General features: G+C 43.2%; 1 protein-coding gene across 3 annotated transcripts in view; it reads right to left on the bottom strand.

The window, feature by feature from the left end:
- The window catches only part of SLAIN1 (SLAIN motif family member 1), an 83,226-nt gene that overhangs the window by 3,343 nt on the left and 57,780 nt on the right, over positions 1-22,103 (bottom strand). For all 3 annotated transcript variants that reach the window (XM_030567034.1, XM_030567042.1, XM_030567052.1), the window contains 2 exons: positions 6,644-6,799; positions 4,333-4,615 (listed from right to left, as the gene is read on the bottom strand). In XM_030567034.1, coding sequence (XP_030422894.1) covers positions 4,333-4,615; positions 6,644-6,799 — 439 coding nt within the window. The remainder of the gene's footprint in view (positions 1-4,332; positions 4,616-6,643; positions 6,800-22,103) is intronic.

Here is a 22,103-nt window from a genome sequence, read left to right as displayed (position 1 = left end):
CTCACAGTTTGCCGCCCCAGGCACACTCTTGCTGCTCTGGTGCCTAGAGCCGCCCCTGCTCTAACCACAACTACTGTTGATTCTACTGGCTCCTCTCCCATCAGGAATCCTGGGCTGGCTGGAAGCAGCAAGTAAATGACAGCCACCAGTGCTGATTCTTGCATTTCTCTGCAGACAGTGGCTGTAGTGGTTAAAAGTAGATTGAAACAGCAGCAGGAGCTCTCCCTATACTGTTACTAGGCGGTGGAACTGGACTTCCATCAGTTTCCTTTTCTTTCATAACCCATTTGGCTCCCCTCACACACTCTTCTCCCTCTCAGTGTCCAACCCCCTAGGATTCCACGCTCCTTCCTCATTCCCATGCTAGAGCCTTAGGGCACCAGGCAGAAGATATATCCCTTACACACAAGCAATGTCACCTGTGACTCTTCCTGGCAGCTTAAGCATTTCCAGCACCATAATTCCCAGTCCATGTTGCAACAAGGCAGCAAAGAGGGGATGGAATTTAGAGTGAATTATGTGAACTATTCTTTTTTAATTAAGCACTGGGGTTAGGGAGAAGAGAGAGAAATGATTTATTTGGTGGGACTTAACCTTTAACTACCGATATATACAGTTTAGCAACACCACATTACTTAACCTATCAGCACTGTTAGAAAGGATGCAGAACTATTAAATGGCATTTTGTGTAATTAAACTAATCACTTAATCAGAATTCTCTCATAGGAAAAATTACTGCCGTAACTAACAGCCTACTAGCAGCTCTCAAAGCATTTGCATTTGTTGTAAGCAGAAAAAAGCTGCTTTCAATTTCTCAAAAATGATGATTGTTTACATAAAACATACTCCCTGTGAGGGGGAAAGCAAGCTAGCCAGCGTCTTCTCCCAAAGGGACTGAAAGGGAGAGCAGTTCAGCCAATTGCTCACTCCCCCAAAAGAAAGAAACGCCAGCAAGAAGGAGATAGAAGACTACCAGGTCAGCCCTTTGGGGCCCAATAAAGGGAAGGTTCAAGGTAGATGGGGTAGGCTATCTGCTTAGCACGGATGGGTAGAGAAACCTGCTGGGTTTGGCGAGTTTCATCTGGTTCACTTTTATGTTTCAGATGAACCAGGGGAGTGCAGGCAACTGAACCCACCATCCATAAAGATCTGGTGAAATTTGGGCAAACCGAACCCAGTTGGTTTCACACAATTCTACCCCAGTGGAGTATCTCTAAAGGTTACTATTAAAATCAATAAAATGTGGTGTGATGCTGACAGACCAGGTATTAGTTCATGCCAAGGCCCCTGGGCCTCACTGACAAATGCATAACTGGAAACCAGTCTGGCTCATCAGTGTCAGCATTGTTAAAATAGATGTTCAGTTTATAAGAATGTGTTTAGACTTGATGAAATGTTTGTAGGATGCTGCATGTATTGATCTCGCTTATAACATCTGTATCCCAGGGCATAAAAGTGATATGGAGTGTTTGCACTGTAAATCCCTGTAACTGTGTAATTCACCAAATAGGAAAGAAGCATTAATTAATGTAAAGTGCAGGTCCTGCACACAAGGCCCACTGAAACCAAATGAGCCATTGTGAAACATCAAAGGACAAAAACGTTGTTTATTGCCCCGCTCCCCCTGCACCATCCATGAAGACCACAGGGGCACAAACACTTCTCCCATAAGTTTAAATTCAGGGGGGAAGGGCATAAAAATTGGTAACTGGAAGGAACTGTATCACTATGCTGTTTGGAATTTGGAGAGGGCAATACTTCTTAGCATAAGCAAGGGATCTCAAAGCTGCTTGGATTGGGTTTGCTCTAGAGGACGTAGAAAGCTTGCATATTGCAGCAGTTTCTATTACTTCTGGAACCTAAGCTTAACTCATTTGTGCGAGTATGTTTACATGCTTTAACCTTGTACATAACTCATTTCTTTTTCCTTAGTTAATAAATCTTTAGTTAGTTTATTATCGGATTGGCTACAAGCGTTGTCTTTGGTGTGACGTCTAAGGTGCAACTGGTCCCTTGGGACGGAGAGTAACCCGAATATTATTGTGATTTTTTGGTGTAAGGGACCATCTATCACAAAGGCAAGTTTGTCTGGGTGGCAAGATAGACCGGAGCACCCAAGGGGACTGTGTGTGACTCCATGGTTAGGCTGCTATAGTGCTTGAAGTATTCACACTTGTTACTTGGCTGCTGAAATCTAAAATATAGAACTCACAACTAATTTGGGGTTTATGCCCTCCTTTGGACAGTCTGGCCTGAGACAGGCACTCACACTTGCGAGCTATTCCAGACAGCTTCACATGTGGCTCGTCTTACTTTTCTCTATAATAAGATGTTTGAATATTTCTCAAAAGACATGGAAGGAAAATTCTAGAAAGGAGACAGAGACCTTATGACAGGTTGTACTTGCCCCACACTGAGGCAAAAAGGGTTAACACAGCACCTCTTGGTGGCAGAAGCCACACCCACTCATCCCGGATGGGCATGCTCCAACTCCTGCTGCAGTATAAAAGGGAGCAGCCTAGCTCAGTCTGTGCTGACCACTAAGGAGGAAGGATGCACCTCACCGGCTCCAGCCGGGATCCTGGATTGTGAGAGCAGGAGACGCCATGGCCTGGGCAAGCGCTTAGGTATCTATACCGCCCCCAGGAGATTGCAGTCACTATCTGATGAGCCTGGAGATTCCGAAGGCACCCTGACTTCAACTGTAGAAGTCATGGAAAGAATTAGCTCAGGTAGGGACCAGCCAGTGTCCCTGCATCAGTCGGTGTGTTATGTGCAGATTCCCCTTCGACTTAGTGGCAAACCCATTTGTCATTACCAGGGCCCTGGGCTGGGAACCAGTAGACCTGGGTCCCCCTACCCCAGCTGCCCCCTTTGGGGGGCAGCCCACCAGACCACTTCCTATTGACTCTGGCCATGAGGCTCACTTCCCTGCAGCCAAGGGGAGTCCTGTTGACTCTGGCCATTGGACTGCACTGGCCTGCAGCCAAAGGAAATCCTACTGACTCCAGCCATTGGGCCACACAACCCTGAGGCTGAGGGCAGCCATACTGACTTAACCGTGGGGCTACCACACCATTGCCCCACCTCCAGGGTGATGGGGTGTACTTGCCCTGTGACAGACTTTTACAATAAACAGTTCCTACTCCAGAAGAGAGAGTGAGTTCGATCAGGGAACAGCAGCAAAAAAAGTTATATTGGAAATGTAAGAGGAAACTGACAGTTGTTTTTCGAAGTCTCTTTTGTACCAACACACTGGGCCAAACTGTTTTAATTTATGTAGGTGTAACACCAGATTAACACCACTGCAGCAAAAGTGTTTTTCTGGATCTAGCCAATATCTAGTTGAGATTCGGGCCTGGACCAGTTAGGTGGCCAAAGCTCAACCCAGACAAGACCAAGGTGATGTACAGTGGGTTGGAGGAAGCAGCTGGAAGAGATGGCAGAAGTATTTTTGAGGGAATCCATCCCCCATCAGTCATAAGAGTTCATAACTGAAGGTTTATTTTAGACCCCCAGCTGCTGTTATAGATCATCCCATCCCATCACAGACTTTATCACCTCAAGGTTGCTCTACCTGGGCTATACCTTTAAACCATTTGGAAACGAAAGTTGGTGCAGAATGTAGCAGCTCACTTGCTAAACAGAACATTTCTCTGGGAACAGATGACATTAGGGCTCTGGATCTGCACTAGTTGCTTACTGGTCTCCAGATGGAATTTAAAAGGTATAGGTCGCCACCTACACAATCCAACATGGTGTGGGAGCTGCCTACCTGACACACTGCCTCTTTCATTGGGACATTCTGCCACAGCTGCAGTAAGAGGTGGAACCCTCTTGTTTTAAAAAGGAGTGGACTCTCAGCAAGCCATTGGGACTGGGACATTTGAATTTGCTCACATCATTTATTCAAAATAACTGGAACTGGATTACCTTTGGGGCCCACTGCACAAACTATTATTTGACAGGGTTTGGAGGGACGGTTGAGATCGTTCTTGGAGAGGGGAGGTAAAATGGGAGTAGTTTAAATTTACTGTTGGCTCACTGAAATACATTGTTACCTGTATGCAATTATTTAACATTGCTGGGTAGTTATCACGAATTGTTAAGGTTCACTGGGGTTTAGGAACAGGCAGTTTTTATTGCTTAGAGAGGAGAGGACAAAATTCAGCCCAGCATCAGTAGACTGTAAAAGTATTTCTGTTTAAAAGCCTTAATTCAGACTTTTTTTTTCCTCTCTCTTTCTTTTTTAAAAAAGTTCTCAAAGCCAAGGCTATCTATGTGTAAAGGAGGTGCATTTAATTCTTTTCATTAATAAGAAATTTCTCTTACCTTCGTACTGGCTGTGCAATTTTACTCCTGGGTATACTACTCCCACTTAGGGACAATGATGGTCTTGGAAGAGCACTACGTCCTACAGTCCCAGGATTTGCAGTCTTGTTTGGCATGGGGATTCCACTGTTAGAATATAATTGTAAGGTGCTGGATAAGGGAATACTACTGCTGCCTTGTACAGTTGGGCTTACATACGCTGTAGCTTTGAGAGGCTGTCTGACAGACACAGGAAAATGTCCCACACTATGAACTCTGTGCTGAAGTTGTCCTGGAGATGGAACTGTAAAAGGATGGTAACAAAAGTAGTATACAATGTCAGTACACAACACACAGTACCAGGTATTAGTACTTATTTCTAAATAAGTCTGTACAGTGCTGAATGCACTTGTTGTTAGAGGAGGTGACCTTTTGTTTCAGTCAAACCAGCTTAAAACAGGCTAAATATTTAGATCCAATACAAATACATACTGCATCTGTTAGTTCAATTTAAGTAAAAATTTTAACACACCACTACCAAACAAAAATAAGATCACCAGACAAAAATCCCAACCCTATTTCTCACTCCTTTTTTGCTCTGCAATGATCCAATACTTATTCTAGGTAACTAGAAGCCAAATCCCTCTAATGTAATTACAGCAGGCGTTGGCAACTTCTGGCATGCAGCTCGCCAAGGTAAGCACCCTGGTGGGCCGGGCCAGTTTGTTTACCTGCCGCATCGGCAGGTTCGGACGAACACGGCTCCCTCTGGCCGCAGTTCGCCGTCCCAGGCCAATGTGGGCTGTGGGAAGCAGTGTGGGCCAAGGGATGTGCTGGCCGTGGCTTCCCACCACCCCCATTGGCCTGAGATGGCCAACCGCGGCCAATGAGAGCCACGATCGGCCAAACCTGCCAATGCAGCAGATAAACAAACTGGCCCGGCCCACCAGGGTGCTTATCCTGGCCCGCCACATGTCAGAGGTTGCCGACCTCTGAATTATAGCTTTAACATGACAGACTTGCTGAAATTATAATTTATCCTTTTTCCAAAATCACTTAAAAAGTCACTAGTTATAAACCACATGCTACTTTTTCCGTAATAAGAGAATTATTTTGGCATTACAAAAAAGATTGTACAGGTATATGCTTTATGTATAAAAACAGCCAAAAGTTATAAAAAGCCTCCTGAATATAACAGCCCATTCCACATACCATGTTACACAAACTATCATTTCAAATCAGTGCTGGAACATCCAAAAGCTTTAGAGAGAGATTCTCTACACAACTCTGCCCTCTGGTGTGCAACAACAGCATACATTTTGTGATCCACAAGATAGAAACTAAACACCCAAAGGGCCTCATGTATTTAAAACATCTAAGGCAGTGGTTCTCAACTGGGGGTACACATCCCCTTGGGGGTACGCAGAGTTCTTCTAGCGAGTACATCAACTCATCTAAATATTTGCTTAGCTTCACAACAGACTACATTAAAAGCACTAGCAGAGTCAGTACGAACTATAATTACATACAATGACTTATTTATGCTGCTCCATATATTATTCACTGAAATGTAGGTACAATATTTATATTCCAGTTGATTTATTTTATAATTATATGATAAAAAAGAAAAAGCTATTTGTCAGTAATGGAGTGTTGAGACACTTTTTTTGGTATTTTTATGTCTGATTTTGTAAGCAAGAAGTTTTTAAGTGGGGTGAAACATGGGGTATGCAAGACAAATCAGATTCCTGAAAGGAGTACAGTAGTCTGTAAAAGCTGAGAGCCACTGATCTAAGGTATGTATACCTCATCTGGGTACAAGCCTCCCACCCTGGGTCCACAAACACATGCTAACATGCTAGGGCACTAAAAATTATTTTCTAAACGACAACCTACCGTAAATTCTCAGTTACTGAGGGACAATCTTCACTCATTGGTATATCTGCTTTCCACAACCAACTCTCTGTATAACTTTTCATGAGCAATGTACTTAGATGCTTATACCTAAACTGTATTGTTAAATGTATTCACCTAAATTTGAGTTATGGCTGATTATGTGTTATATTCATCTTATTACCTTTAAAACAAACTTTGTATTTTTGGATAATCTAAGCACTATAGCCAGATGTACATACACTCTCTTCTTAACCTGTGTACTATATAATTTTTTAGCATTAGCTTTAATAAAATTTGTATACCTGCTGCTCATGGTCTGAAGCCTGAGAATGTAACATCAAAGCACCACCTACACAGCTGTGAGTAAAATATTCCACAATTGCATAAAGCAGTGAGTTTCAGCACAACAAGCAGCAGTGAAAAGATATATACTTACTACAAGATTGTATTCTTGAAATCCCATTACCAGCTCCATGTAAACTGGAATCAAAGCTTTGACTGTTCCTCACACAGACTGGCGAGCTAGCATTGTTATTAATGGTAGGAGTACTTGGCATCCGAGCTAGGTTAGGCATACTTCTTCTGAGTTTATCTGAAGTAAAAGCAAACCATTTCCATAGGCATGTCAAGATTTCCATCACAAACATCTGACTGACTTCTGAAGACAGTTAAAATTAGCAAAATTATTTCAACAACAGATGTGGTGTCTCCATGGGAGAAGATAAAATTTAAATATTGTTTGTTTACCGCTTGAACTCTTCTGACTAATATATTAACATAGCAAACCATTTGCATACCATTCCAAATCAGCTTAAAGAGATTCACGGATAAAGAATTTCAGGATTTACAGTCAAGCCCATATCAGTCATAGTGAATTGAGTTAGTTTGTCATAGTTTAGTCTCCACTGATCACTTCACTTAAATACAGATCCAGTTCAGCTCAAGCATGAGCACTACTAATCCTTGAAGCTGCTAACTTGGAGACAAACAGTGACAATGGAGTTCTGTCTAACCACTTTATTAATAGTCACTAACAGTAACTGTAATATTATTGCCTTTATAACTACAGTACACAGAACTATAACAGGTGCTTTGGTATCAACAATTAATTTACCAGTTATATCAACTTCAAAAACAGGGCCTGGGTGGAGTCACATCAAATGCTGTGCTTTCAAAGGCCCAATTTGTTTACTGTGTCACCTAGCCCCACTGCTATCTACTGGCCTCTGGCTGTCCTTTCCCTCCTTGAAAAGATAAGATGAGGACACCACTGAAAAACATTTCCCCACCAAAATAGGCTACTCAAGTTATCAAAGTTATTCAGAGGTCTCCACACATCTTACTTCACATAGAAAAGCGATGTTTGTCTAGGCAATAGCTTAGCATTAACTATCACTATGAAGTCTGGAAGCCAAATTTAGGCTGCTAGGGAAGAGACTGAAATCCAGCACCTCTATGGTGGCATTCTCAGAAATGCTCCCAGTTCCACATGCAGGGCCAAGTAGGCAGGCAGAGCTTCAGAATCTCAATGTGTGGATGAGACAATGGTGTAGAGAGGAGGGGTTTACATTCATTAGGAACTGGGGAAACTTTTGGGATGGGGGGAGCCTATATAGGAGAGATGGGCTCCACCTAAACCAAAGTGGAACCAGAGTGCAGGCACTAAACATTAAAAAGGTTGTAGAGCAGTTTTTAAACTAGAAGATGGGGGAAAGCCGACTGCTGCAGAGGAGCATGTGGATCGGACACAGACTTCTCTTAGGGAGGAGTTTGATGATAGAGAATCTGCAGGTCATAGTCAGGAGCAGAGGATGGAAGAGGATAATGTAAGGGCCAGATCAGATGATAAACAGTCACATAAAAAAGAATCTGGAACATCAGAAAAGGTCAGACAAATAAACAGGGACATAAACTGGGACAAGTTTTTAAAGTACTTGTACATAAATGCTAGAAGTCTAAATCATAAGATGGGTGAACTAGAGTGCCTTGTGATAAAGGAGGATATTGATATAATAGGCATCACAGAAACCTGGTGGACTGAGAGCAATCAATGGGACACAATCATTCCGGGATACAAAATATATCAGAAGGTCAGAACAGGTTGTGCAGCATGGGGGGAGTGGCACTATATGTGAAAGAAAATGTAGATTCAAATGAAGTAAAAATCTTAAGCCAATCCAAATGTTCCACAGAATCTCTATGGATAGAAATGTCATGCTCTAATAAAAATATAACATTAGGGATCTATTATTGACCACCTGACCAGGACAGTAATAGTGATGATGAAATGCTAAGGGAAATTAGAGAGGCTATCAAAATTAAGAACCCAATAATAGTGGAGGATTTCAATTATCCCCATATTGACTGGGAACATTTCACTTCAGGACGAAATGCAGAGATAAAATTTCTCGATACTTTAAATGACTGCTTCATGGAGCAGCTGGTACTGGAACCCACAAGGGGAGAGGCAACTCTAGATTTAATCCTGAGTGGAGCGCAGGAGCTGGTCCAAGAGCCAACTATTAGCAGGACCACTTGGAAATAGTGATCATAATATAACAACATTTAACATCTCTGTGGTGGGAAGAACATCTCAACAGCCCAACACTGTGGCATTTAATTTCAAAAGGGAGAACTATACAAAAATGAGGGGGTTAGTTAAACAGAAGTTAAAAGGTACAGTGACTAAAGTGAAATCCCTGCAAGCTGCACAGGCGCTTTTTAAAGACACCATAATAGAGGCCCAACTTCCATGTATACCCCAAATTAAGAAACACAGTAAAAGAACTAAAAAAGAGCCACCGTGGCTTAACAACCATGTAAAAGAAGCAGTGAGAGATAAAAAGACTTCCTTTAAAAAGTGGAAGTCAAATCCTAGTGAGGCAGATAGAAAGGGGCATGAACACTGCCAAAGTAAGTGCAAGAGTGTAATAAGAAAAGCCAAAGAGGAGTTTGAAGAACGGCAAGCCAAAAACTCCAAAGGTAATAACAAAATGATTTTTAGGTACATCAGAAGCAGGAAGCCTGCTAAACAACCAGTGGGGCCCTTTGACGATCAAGAGACAAAAGGAGCACTTAAAGACGATAAGGTCATTGCGGAGAAACTAAATGGATTCTTTGCTTCGATCTTGATGGCTGAGGATGTTAGGGAGATTCTCAAACCTCAGCTGGCTTTTGTAGGTGACAAATCTGAGGAACTGTCACAAACTGAAGTGCCACTAGAGGAGGTTTTGGAATTAATTGATAAACTCAACATTAACAAGTCAGCGGGACCCGATGGCATTCACCCAAGAGTTCTGAAAGAACTCAAATGTGAAGTTGCGGAACTATTAACTAAGGTTTGTAACCTGTCCTTTAAATCGGCTTCGGTACCCAATGACTGGAAGTTTGCTAATGTAACGCCAATATTTTAAAAGGGCTCCAGAGATGATCCCGGCAACTATAGACCGGTAAGTCTAACGTCGATACCGGGCAAATTAGTCGAAACAATAGTTAAGAATAAAATTGTCAGACACATAGAAAAACAAACTGTTGAGCAATAGTCAGCATAGTTTCTGTAAAAGGAAATCGTGTTTTACTAATCTATCAGAGTTCTTCGAAGGGGTCAACAAACATGTGGACAAGGGAGATCCAGTGGACACAGTGTACTTAGATTTCCAGAAAGCTTTTGACAAGGTCCCTCACCAAAGGCTCTTATGTAAATTAAGCTGTCATGGGATAAAAGGGAAGGTCCTTTCATGGACTGAGAATTGGTTAAAAGACAGGGAACAAAGGGTAGGAATTAATGGTAAATTCTCAGAATGGAGAGGGGTAACTAGTGGTGTTCCCCAAGGGTCAGTCCTAGGACCAATCCTATTCAAATTTATTCATAAATGATCTGGAGAAAGGGGTAAACAGGGAGGTGGCAAAGTCTGCAGATGATACTAAACTACTCAAGATAGTTAAGACCAAAGCAGATTGTGAAGAACTTCAAAAAGATCTCACAAAACTAAGTGATTGGGCAACAAAATGGCATATGAAATTTAATGTGGATAAATGTAAAGTAATGCACATTGGAAAATATAACCCTAACTATACATACAATATGATGGAGGCTAATTTAGCTACAAGTCAGGAAAAAGATCTTGGCGTCATCGTGGATAGTTCTCTGAAGATGTCCACACAGTGTGCAGAGGCAGTCAAAAAAGAAAACAGGATGATAGGAATCATTTAAAAGGGGATAGAGAATAAGACTGAGAATATATTATTGCCCTTATATAAATCCATGGTACACCCACATCTTGAATACTGTGTACAGATGTGGTCTCCTCACCTCAAAAAAGATATTCTAGCACTAGAAAAGGTTCAGAAAAGGGCAACTAAAATGATTAGGGGTTTGGAGAGGGTCCCATATGAGGAAAGATTAAAGAGGCTAGGACTCTTCAGCTTGGAAAAGAGGAGACTAAGGAGGGATATGTTAGAGGTATATAAAATCATGAGTGATGTGGAGAAAGTGGATAAGGAAAAGTTATTTACTTATTCCCATAATACAAGAACTAGGGGTCAACAAATGAAATTAATAGGCAGCAGGTTTAAAACAAATAAAAGGAAGTTCTTCACGCAGCGCAGAGTCAACTTGTGGAACTCCTTACCTGCAGAGGTTGTGAAGGCTAGGACTATAACAGCGTTTAAAAGAGAACTGGATAAATTCATGGCGGTTAAGTCCATAAATGGCTATTAGCCAGGATGGGTAAAAAATAGTGTCCCTAGCCTCTGTTTGTCAGAGGATGGAGATGGATGGCAGGAGAGAGCTCACTTGATCATTGACTGTTAGGTTCACTCCCTCTGGGGCACCTGGTATTGGCCACTGTCAGTAGACAGATACTGGGCTAGATGGACCTTTGGTCTGACCCGGTACGGACGTTCTCATGTTCTTATGTAATCTTACTGAAGTATAATGCTATAATTTTTTATCATTTATAAATCAAAACTTAAATAAGAGGCTTGATAGGAAAGAATTTAATGCAATTGAAGGTGCTGTTTGAGAGCCCTGAAAACCACTATTTAGCCATATTAAAGGCACGGTAAAGTTTTTCCACAATCCCTTGCCAGTGGATCTCAATACTGACCTAGGAGAACTACCTCAAAGCATATGTTTTAATTGCATAGTTAATACAGCTGATCACCTGTCTGGAAGCTGGCTACCCCAGTTTGCTATAGGTCAGTGGCTAACCGGACTGGCATTGGCAAGGTAACTGTCAGTGCTATGGTTATGGATGTTTTCAAGACAATTATTGCTCTGATTTATCCATGGGTGAAGATGGTTAACAGTCCCAAAATAATAGCAGGGCTTGAGCATATGGGCTTCCCAAACCATTCTAGGGCCATCAATGGCACACATGTGCCTATAGTCCATCCCCTATGCCCAAATGGTGCACATGAATATGTAAACCTGAAATGATACTACTTGCTCATTATGCGGGCCTTGGTCAACAACAGAGGAAAGTCCATGGACACCAACATGGAATGCATTGGCAGGATGCATGATGCCACAATAGGCCTGGCATTTTCAAAGAGGACCTTTATTCCCACCCATTAAAATGGATATCACCATGGATCAATCTGTGCCCAATAATATGGATATCACCATGGATCAGTCTGTGCCCACTGTTGTTCTGGGAGACCCAGCCTATCCTATGCTGTACAGGCTTATTAAGCCCTACCCAGCTGTGAGAGCACTTGGCAGAGGAAGGTTTAACTTACAGACTGAGAGATTGCAAGATGGTGGTGGAATGTGCATTTAGCTGACTGAAAGCAAGATGGTGCTGCCTACAAAACCATTTGGATACCATGGGTATTATGCTATTCATGTTACTGGGGCGTACTATGCACTGCACAATATATGTGAGGATACCGCAAGGCATGGTTTGATACCAGACTGGTTCACAGGCACTGTACAGGCAGCCAGAAAGTGCACCTCTGGTAAGCGGGGCTGGGTCCACAACAATGGAAATAAGATATGCCTTGTGTGCCCAGAGCTTGGGTTTGGAGCGGGAAAATGAGGAAAGGCGAAATGTGAGGACAAAAATCAGTGTGCTCTATCAATTTACTCGTGAGAGCCTCAATTTTATGTACCACTGATCTGAGATTACTTTACTGTTTCCCCAAGTACTCACATACTGAGGGACTGAACAGCAAAACAGTTTATTAAAAGTCAACAACACAGGCAGTTCAGCTGCCACAAACCAAAGAAAGTGAAATAAGAAAGTGCAAACGAACCCAAAGTGCAATAAATACAAAACAAATAAAAATAAAGCCAAGAAGTGCAACATTCCATGTAACTGAATTGCATATTGTCAGTGTACTTGTTTTTTGTCCCCTGTGGATATGCAAGGAAGAAGAGCTCTGGGTACATCTGCCCATGCGCACTTCCATTCATGGACTGCATTAACTGGACAATTCTGGGGAATGAGCCAGTGGCTGTACCATAGGATAGTGAGGAGGGAGGCCAGGGCCAGCTCCAGGCCCCAGCGCGCCAAGTGCGTGCTTGGGGCAGCATGCCGTGGGGGGCGCTCTGCCGGTTGCCGAGAGGGCAGCAGGCAGCTCCGGTGGACCTCCCGCAGGCATCCCTGCAGAGGGTCTGCCGGTCCCGTGGCTCCGGTGGAGCATCCGCAGGCACGCCTGCGGGAGGTCCACCGGAGCCGCGGGACGGGCGGACCCTCTGCAGGGACGCCTGCGGGAGATCCACCAGAGCCACAGGACTGGTGAGTGGCAGAGCGCCCCCCGCGGCGTGCTGCCATGCTTGGGGCGGCAAAATGGCTAGAGCCGGCCCTGAGGGAGGCCATTACAGCAGGCTGGACTGGGACCAGGGCAAGGTCTGAGCTGGTATGTTCTGCTGCCGGCAAGCCATCACATCCAGCAGCCAGTCAAACAGACAGTTTCCTCTGTTGGTGGTGGTCCTACTCACTTAACATGCACTCATGTTCAATTAAATCCACTGCCATCTTTTCCTCCATCTCCAGCATGGGCTGTACTGCAGCCTGGTTCTGCTGGCCTCATTCCAGCATTTCCCTTTACAATTGCAAGAGCTGGTCCATCCTGCTGGAAAAATCCTGCTGCATTACCTTCAGTTGGTCATCCCTGGTCCATTTTCTTATCCTCCAGAGGTTTTGAGCATCAGTGACCTCCTGGGCATATTCTTGGTGAGTTGCCAGAGACTGTGGGTTCTGACCTCCAGTCTTCCAGTACCCACTCTTGAAGGATTTGCTTTTCTCCCTGCACTGAGGTCCTGTCTGATGAATTCTCTGCTTTTCCAGCTTCCTTGAGATGGCCTCATGGAAGTGTATGTTTCAGGTACAGCTCACCAAATTATGGCTCTTACTGACCTCATAGCACAAGTCCACCACAACCTTGTCGTCAGCCTCTGGCCAGATGGCAGTACAACGAGGGGCTGATCTCCTGAATGCCATCCCTTGTTCAAGTGCTGTGAGAGTGCAGTAAAAAAATCTGTCAGCACAGAGGTGGTATAAAATGTGGGTTTCAATGTCAAATGGGGTATACAAGCTGGTATCTGACTTCCAGTGCAGAAGAAGGGAGTAGATACATTGTACAATACCACCATCCTGGGATAACTGTTGGAAGGCACTGGAGAACTAGCAACACCCAAGTTGATTACCCTGAATCCACACTGCAAAGAAGGCAGTTGACCAGCCTGAGTGTAAGCAGCACTCAGACTATAGCCCCAAACAGGCCAGCTAGCCACTGACAGAGTGCTACCAAACTCAGGTCAGAGGTATTTTGTGTGGATGGGAACCGTGTTAGGAACAACACCCAAGTACGAACCTGGGTTAACTCTGCAGGGAAGACATAACCTAAGTTTTTACACTCACTTAATCCATCAGTAATTATTTCAAATAGATTTACTAATATGGTGCAAAGATGAGTTGAAAATTAGTTCCTCTTATACTGTTCTACAGCCAAAATGCTTCTGAAATAAATGTAGTCCAACTTTACTAATTCTGGGTCACTGAGAACGAAAATGATGCTTAAAATTGTTGATTGGCTCTAGTTTTCAAGATATGCTATTGGGTCAGTATATACGACCCTTGACTTGGGAATGGCGGAGGATAAGTGAGTTACAAAGGAAAGGGATCTCAATTTAAACCAGAAATTATTAAAATACATCTTTGACTGGATCTATGAATAAATCTATGATTAGGTTTGGACAGTACTTGCTTTTTAGGCAAAACAATGAATGATGCAATCTGAAGCTGGTATTACGTCATACATGATATGAATTGCATCATGTTATTCCTAGAAGTCATGGATGATGCAATCATAACGAAGCATACAATCACTCTGCTGAACAAATTGCCCTATATCAGCTCTAGAAATCATACAGTGTCGTGCTCTCTTATTTGTCAGTGTCTGATTTTGCAAAGGGACACATTTCTGTTTAGCCAAAGTGAGCAGAGATGCCTGGTACTTATGTGAACAGTGCAGATAACTTCTGCTATGTTTGTGGTGAAGTGACTTTTGCATCACAAAAGTGCAGTACAATCACTATGGTTAAGAAAGCCTATCACCTTTATTTTGGCTGCAAAATTGGAGATCAGGACAAGAGGTGGGCCCCACACATATGCTGCAACACTTATGCAACAAATCTTTGCCAATGGTTGAACAGGAAAAGGAAATCTATGCCTTTTGCAGTGCCAATGATTTGGAGAGAGCCAAGAGATCATACCAGCAATTGTTACTTCTGCATGGTGCCTCCAGTTGGGAAAGGTGTGTCAAAGAAGAAAAAAAGTGGACTGTGCATTAGCCAAACATTCCATCAGCTATACGCCCAGTACCCCACGGAGAAGGACTGCCGGTTCCTGATGCACCAGAATCATTCTCACTTGAGTCAGACGAGGAAGAGGATGAAACTTCTGGTCCCGAACCATCAATGTCACAGGATCCACATTTTCTCCCATCCTCCCCCTCTGAACCACACCTCATAACACAAGGTGAACTGAATGACCTTGTCAGGGATTCGGAACTACCCAAGAGTAAGGCAGAGCTGTTGGGCTCCAGACTACAGCAGTGGAATCTCCTGGCAGGCTATCAGGGCAAATGGACCCATCAATGCTTGCAGACTATTGCTGGACAGTGACAAGAGATGCTCCATTTAATGAATACAAGAGACAAGCCAAGAAGCGCTGAGTAGACACTGAATAGGACTAAACTATGTACATAATAGTTTTCTGCCTTTTGTTTCATAATACATTTTATTTATATAACCCTTTTGCTGATTTTTTAAGTGTTACATAAACAGGATAGGAGAAATATTATCATGTAAAGCAACCATAAACACATGAAAAGACCTAGGTTTACAATTTATGATTAAAACTCTACTATCTACACAATATACATAGACATAAAATGTAAAAACTTAAATATCTTAGAAACAGTAGCCAGTTGTTTTAATTGTCATATTTGAATTCAGCACATCAAAATACATAATAAATAGCATATTTTATCTCTGAAGCAGACAACTTCTCAAAAATTGTAGACCAGTGTTATTTATCTGCCAAGACCAGTGTTCAAATTTCCTCACTGCACTAGGTACAGTTATGACATTCTTAATATCTCAGTGTATGGTTTATGCGTCTGTGATGTCATCAACCAATACAAGAGAAAGACAAAAAGTACAAGGTTCTCAACTCAGATCCTAGTAGATAGAAAGAATTCTTTCAATTCACCTTTAAGCAGCATTTGTCATTTTTTTATATCTACACTTGCATTCTGTTAATTTTTTTAATACCTCATTTTATTTAAAAGTATCATTGAGTTACAGGCTGAAAACTGTTAGTTAAAACAGAATAATTGCACACACAAAAGAATCTTCCATTACCCCCTGTGATGATTTTCAGAGTGCCTGTGACTCTGAGTCACACCGTTAAACCCCTGCCTCCAGCATGATAGTAATTTGCTTGTGCTTAACTGGGTATCAGCTTCCTGACATCTCCAGCCTGTCAGCCACCCAAACAATCTCTTCTGGGCTATGCCAGCCCTTACTTTGCCTTGCAGGTTAACAGCAGGTGTACTCCAGGACCCAAGTTCCTTTAAAGTATTCCCCTGTAGTGTCCAGACCCTTCTCCACTCACAGAAATAACAGCTTTGCTGTCCCCAAGGGAACAGTGCACACACCAGCTTGTATGATTCAGCTCAGGATCAGCTCCTTGTCAACCCCACAGCACCAAGTTTGATAATAAAGATCATGGTTTGAGAGATGAAGAGTAAGGATAACGGAAAGAGCAAGTTACTACAGCGTTCTAGAGACTAAACTTAACAGGCTAACCTGCAATCTAAATAAGTTCAGCTCACCCCAAATGCCCCTTGCAGTGTTTTCAAGAATGTAGCCACAGGGCCCGATTACTTCCTAGGTGCAGGATAACAGGGTGCTTTCCTTATTCCATTGTTATAGTCCAGTAAGCCTTTGAAGTGCACCTCCAGACAAGGCTCTTTTCCCCCATCTGTTGTTCTCTTCCTGTTAAATTTTATAATCCTTCATCTGCATTTGGCTCAGACTGGAGATTGTGAAGGAGACAATACACAATTTGCATTTCAACAGACCAGATGGATCAACACCTCGTCTGGCAAGAAACCAGTTTCTCTCCTCTGCTGGTGACTAACACCTTGATTCAGTGTGTGTGTGTGTACATACACACATTTTACACAGTATCTGAACATGCATTTCACAATAATCCTTGCTTTCTTTTAAGATCTTACATGGTACTCTGATGGATCAGAATGTACACAGTAGGATCAAAATATTCCTGTAACTCTCTCTACCAGTTGGCAGGTTCTTAGGGTCAAATCCTTCCATGCCCTCTCCCCATGAACCACCATTCTTAACAGCATTTTAGAGGCAACGGGGTACATTTCCTTTTCTTCTCTTTCATGGAGTCTAGAACAATTTATAAAGTCTACTCTCTTTATACTGAACTGATGTCTGGAGGGAAACCACAAATATGCAATATGCTGTTGAGTGTATGCAGCCAAAAGGAAAATACAGCTTTTGAAGGAACCTGGAATATGTGTGGCATGCTTACGAAGGTGGCAACTAAGCGAGGGCTTAGAAGCATCTAAAAAACCGAGGGGAAATACGTATTAAAAAATAACCAAAATACGCTAGCTCAGGGATGGGCAAACTACGGCCCCCGGACCAGATCTGGCCCCTCAGGGCTTTGGATCCAGTCCGCAGGACTGCTCCCTGTGATGCTGCGCTGCTCTCAGAAGCGGCCCTCGGGCAGGGGTGGGGCAGAGGGCTCCACATGCGTTGCCCTTGCCACACCTGCAGGTACCTCCCCTGAAGCTCCCATTGGCTAGGATTCCCCATTCCCAGCCAAGGGGAGCTGCAGGGGGAGCGGTGCCTGGAGGTGCGGCAAGGGCAGTGCATGCAGAACCCTCCGCCCCTCTCCCCCAGGGTATGCAGCGCTTCCAGGAACGGGAACGGGAGCGGGGGGTGGCTTTAGGTAAGCAGCACCAGGCTAGAGCTCGAACCACTCCTGCACCCCGGCCCCCAACTCGCTGCCTTAAGCCCCCTGCCTGCACCTCGTACCCCTCGTGCACCCCAACTTGCTGCCCTGAGCCTGCACCCCAACCCCCTGCCCTGAGCTCCCGGCTGCACTCTGTACCCATTTACCCAACCCCCTGCCCTGAGCCCCCTCCTACACCCTAACCTCCTTCCCTGAACCCAATCATACACCCCGCACCCCTCCTCTGCCCCAATCCCTTTTCCTTAGCCCCTTCCTGCACACCACACCTCCTCCCGCACCCCACACTCCCTCCTGCACCCCAACCCCCTGCCCCAGCCCTGCATACAATTTCCCCATCCAGACGTGGCCCTCAGCCCAAAAAGTTTGCCCACCCCTGCGCTATCTGCTATTCGATGAAGAATGCACTTTATTACTATTTTCTCTTATCTTTCTAAAAAGCAACAATGAGACCTGTGGCACCTTAAAGACTAACAGATGTATTGGAGCATAAGCTTTTGTGGGTGAATACCCACTTTGTCAGACGCATGTAATGGAAATTTCCAGAGGCAGGTATAAATATGCAGGCAAGAATCAGTCTGGAGATAACGAGGTTAGTTCAATCAGGGAGGGGGAGGCCCTCTTCTAGCAGCTGAGGTGTCAACACCAAGGGAGGAGAAACTGCTTTTGTAGTTGGCTAGCCATTCACGGTCTTTGTTTAATCCTGAGCTGATGGTGTCAACTTTGTAATGAACTGAAGCTCAGCAGTTTCTCTTTGAAGTGTGGTCCTGAAGGGTTTTTTGCTGTAAGATGGCTATCTTTACATCTGCTATTGTGTGGCCAGGAAGGTTGAAGGGTTCTCCTACAGGTTTTGTATATTGTTATTCCTAATATCTGACTTGTGTCCATTTATCCTTTTAAGTAGGGACTGTCCTGTCTGACGAAGTGGGTATTCACCCACGAAAGCTTATTCTCCAAGACATCTGTTAGTCTTTAAGGTGCCACACGACTTATTATTGCTTCTTACAGATCCAGACTAACACGGATATCCCTCTGATACTCTTATCTTTCTATAACAAATTATTTCCTGGGTTGGAATTTTTTTTCTAAGGGAAAATTATTATATTCATAGAATCAGGTTTAGAAGGGACCTCAGGAGGTCATCTAGTCCAACCCCTGCTCAAAGCAGGACCAATCCCCAGATTTTTACCCCCAGATCCCCAAATGGCCCCCTCAAGGATTGAACTCATAGCCCTAGGTTTAGCAGGCAAATGCTCAAACCACTGAGCTATCCCTCCCCGCAGGAGGAATAATAATAATTATTATTATGGTGATGATAAAAATTCTAAAATAAATGAATGCATTTCAAATGTTTGATTGTAAGTTTATATAAACTTCATTCTTGAAACTGGGCCAGAATCTCAGATCAATCTCCTGCACTTCCTGGGTTCTGCCTGCCTGGTGACACCATGGAAATAATTCTTTTTCGCTGAACTGAAATGCTGTCATTTCCAGTTTCAGAAGAAAACAAGATGTAATGAAGGGCATGAAAATTAAAACACTCCAAAAAGAATACACCAGCCCAACAACACACACGCACACACACCACAAACTAAGAGAGAATGAGACAATCCTTTGTGTCACAACAAAGTGATTTCTGCGTACTGGACAATGTGAAATGGACACCAGTTTATTCCTTTAAAAGCATGATGATTCAAGTGCTTATTACAGTACATAAGATCAACCAATTTAAATACATTCCTGTCATTAATGAGTAAGTTAGCAACTCTTGAAGTTTTTAACCATAAACTTATTCACAAACAGTTTTCATTGCTCAGTTTAAAAAGGCTTCATAAAATGCAGATTTAGAGCAGGTACACAGATTAAATGGCTGTTCACTTGCAAATCAAGATTACACACAAATTCTGTCTACCACCTGCCTTACATGTGAAAAGTTTTGTTACATATAAGATACACAGTAAGTATCTGCTTAGCAGCAATGACTGCAGTAATTAAAATAGACACTGAGGAGTATTCCTTTACTCCTCCATGTCTTCCAATTCCTAGGTCTTTAAATGATACATTAGCAGATCAAAATGTATTAATTATAAAGAGGAAGGGGCAGTTTCACTGAAAAACAAAAATGTCTCAAGAAAGTTTAATTTAACTTACTTGATTTGAAAGAAACTATTTGGTTTCATGATACACATTTCTACCTGGGAATGTTTTGTCACAAAGGTAAGCAATTTTCCCCAAAACTATACAGGTTTGCTCTTAAAGTTTGTTCCAGAAGTCACAATAGATTCTGTAGCTCCCCAGCTGTCTGAACCTCCGGTCCCCACCACAGGATCAGATATACCATGGCCACAGTTGAGGAAAGGTTCTCACATATAGCAGAATTCTAATTCAATTTTTCAGAAGTACAATCCTTCCACAGAGTAGAAGATTTATGTTTGCACACAGAGTGTCCTCAAGTTTGTATAAGTAAAAAGGGCAGCAGGCAGCCAAGGCAGAGGTTCTTGTGCTTCTTTTTGTGCTGTCGGCAAAAATTCCAATACTAATTCATTGATTTTTGCAAAAGTAAAGATCTAAAGTTAGACCAGGTATTTCAGTCTGGATACTATTTTTTTTTTTTTTCAAAAAATCTGATCTTCAGGCAGGGCAGCAGCAGCAGCATCTCTGCTTGTCATCACCATCAGTCTTCCTCTAGCAAGGCTAAAAATCACAATTACGCTGAAGACCCAGCCAACTCCTGGTGAAACACTGGATTGGAGACTAAATGCCATTAGTCACCCCACAGCTCTCTTGCTGAATGCCAAATTGAATATAATGCTGTTGGATGATTTACTGCCTCCTTATGCAGCAGGCTAGGACTTAAGACACAACAGCATGTACACGCCCAAACTGAAAGTGCCAAATTGCAGGTAATTCTCGAGAAATGCAGTCTTACAACAGTTCCACATTCTGTGGGCAGCACTGCAGTGTTCCTTTGCTATTCAGCTCAGCTGCTAGTCATGTAAACCAGTAGCCAATCTACTGACTTCATGTGCAAGAACACCAACCGATCTGCTTTGGGCAAGGGGAGGGAAGGCAGCTTCGCTCACCTGCCGCAACATGGCACACTGCTTATTTGGTTCTGATAAATTATGTGTGGCACTGGATCTACCACATTCCCAAGTGACACCTAGCTGGTTTACCAGCTCCAGCCTCACTTACATTGCACTCTCCTAATGTTCCTGGCATCCAGCAGCAGCACCAACATGCCACACACCATGTTTGATACTGGTTTGACCCTGACAAACACTTATTTGGCCCATTACTTGAATTTTGAAGACTTGGAGTTCTGGTAAGAGAATGAAATCATGGCCAGGATTTTGAGAAATGCTGACAGAACTCTGTGGCCATAACACTACTACTTAACTCTTATATATTGCTTTTCAGCTATGTATTTCAAATCAATTTACGAAGGGAGGCAAGTAACATTATCCCTTACCTCTTAACAGAAAACAACAAAAAGGTAAGAGCCTCTCAGTCAGGGCCAGCTCCAGGGTATTTGCCGCCCCAAGTGGCGGCAAAAAAAAAAAGAAAAAAAAATCATGATCAGCGGTAGCTCCACAGCGCCACTTTCTTCTTCAGTGGCAATTCAGAAGCAGGTCCTTCCCTCTGAAAGGGACCAAGGGATCCGCCGCCGAATTGCTGCCGAGGAGCCCGACTTGCCACCCCTTCCCCTTGGCCGCCCCAAGCACCTGCTTGCTGAGCTGATGCCTGGAGCTGGCCCTGCTCTCAGTACAGATATTTACTCAATTTGTCTGGACTATAATTGCCTAAGAGTCATATTATGAAGGACATACCAATTGAAACAGGAGTTAGAATTCCACACTACACAGGCCGCAACAGATCTGCAGCTCTATGAGACAGTAAAGCCTTCTGCAGCTGATTGAAGCTGTATCTTATCTATAGAGTGACACCTGGTAGATCATACAGCACATCAGCACTCTTGGACAGGAAGGCCATCCAGGTGGTAGTGCTGGTATCCGCCATGTGACTTGTCACTTATTAGCTGGAAGGCATAGAGGAGACTTTGCTATAGTGTCTCAAGAGTAAGTGGTTTATGAGATGTCCTTAACCTTTGCATGGAAGATAAAACAGATATTGCCAAGGGATCTGGGGTGCATACATATTCAATATGCTTAGCACTACATCCCATGCACATTCATCATTGATTCCATACACTCTTCCTCTCCATTTCTGTCACCCTGTTCTGTTACGCTTTCAAAGCTGACTCCTACTCCTGCAAGTCCTTAACTATCAAAAATAATAAAATTGAAATTAACATGATGTGTTATTTTGCACAAACAAGCAAACATACCATTTAATAGTGCTGTAACCTCATCCTTC

This window comes from Gopherus evgoodei, chromosome 1 (genome assembly GCF_007399415.2).
Source record: "Gopherus evgoodei ecotype Sinaloan lineage chromosome 1, rGopEvg1_v1.p, whole genome shotgun sequence".
Taxonomy (NCBI): Eukaryota; Metazoa; Chordata; order Testudines; family Testudinidae; genus Gopherus; species Gopherus evgoodei.
Note: the sequence above shows the minus strand (reverse complement) of the source record. Positions and strands in the feature narration are given on the sequence as shown.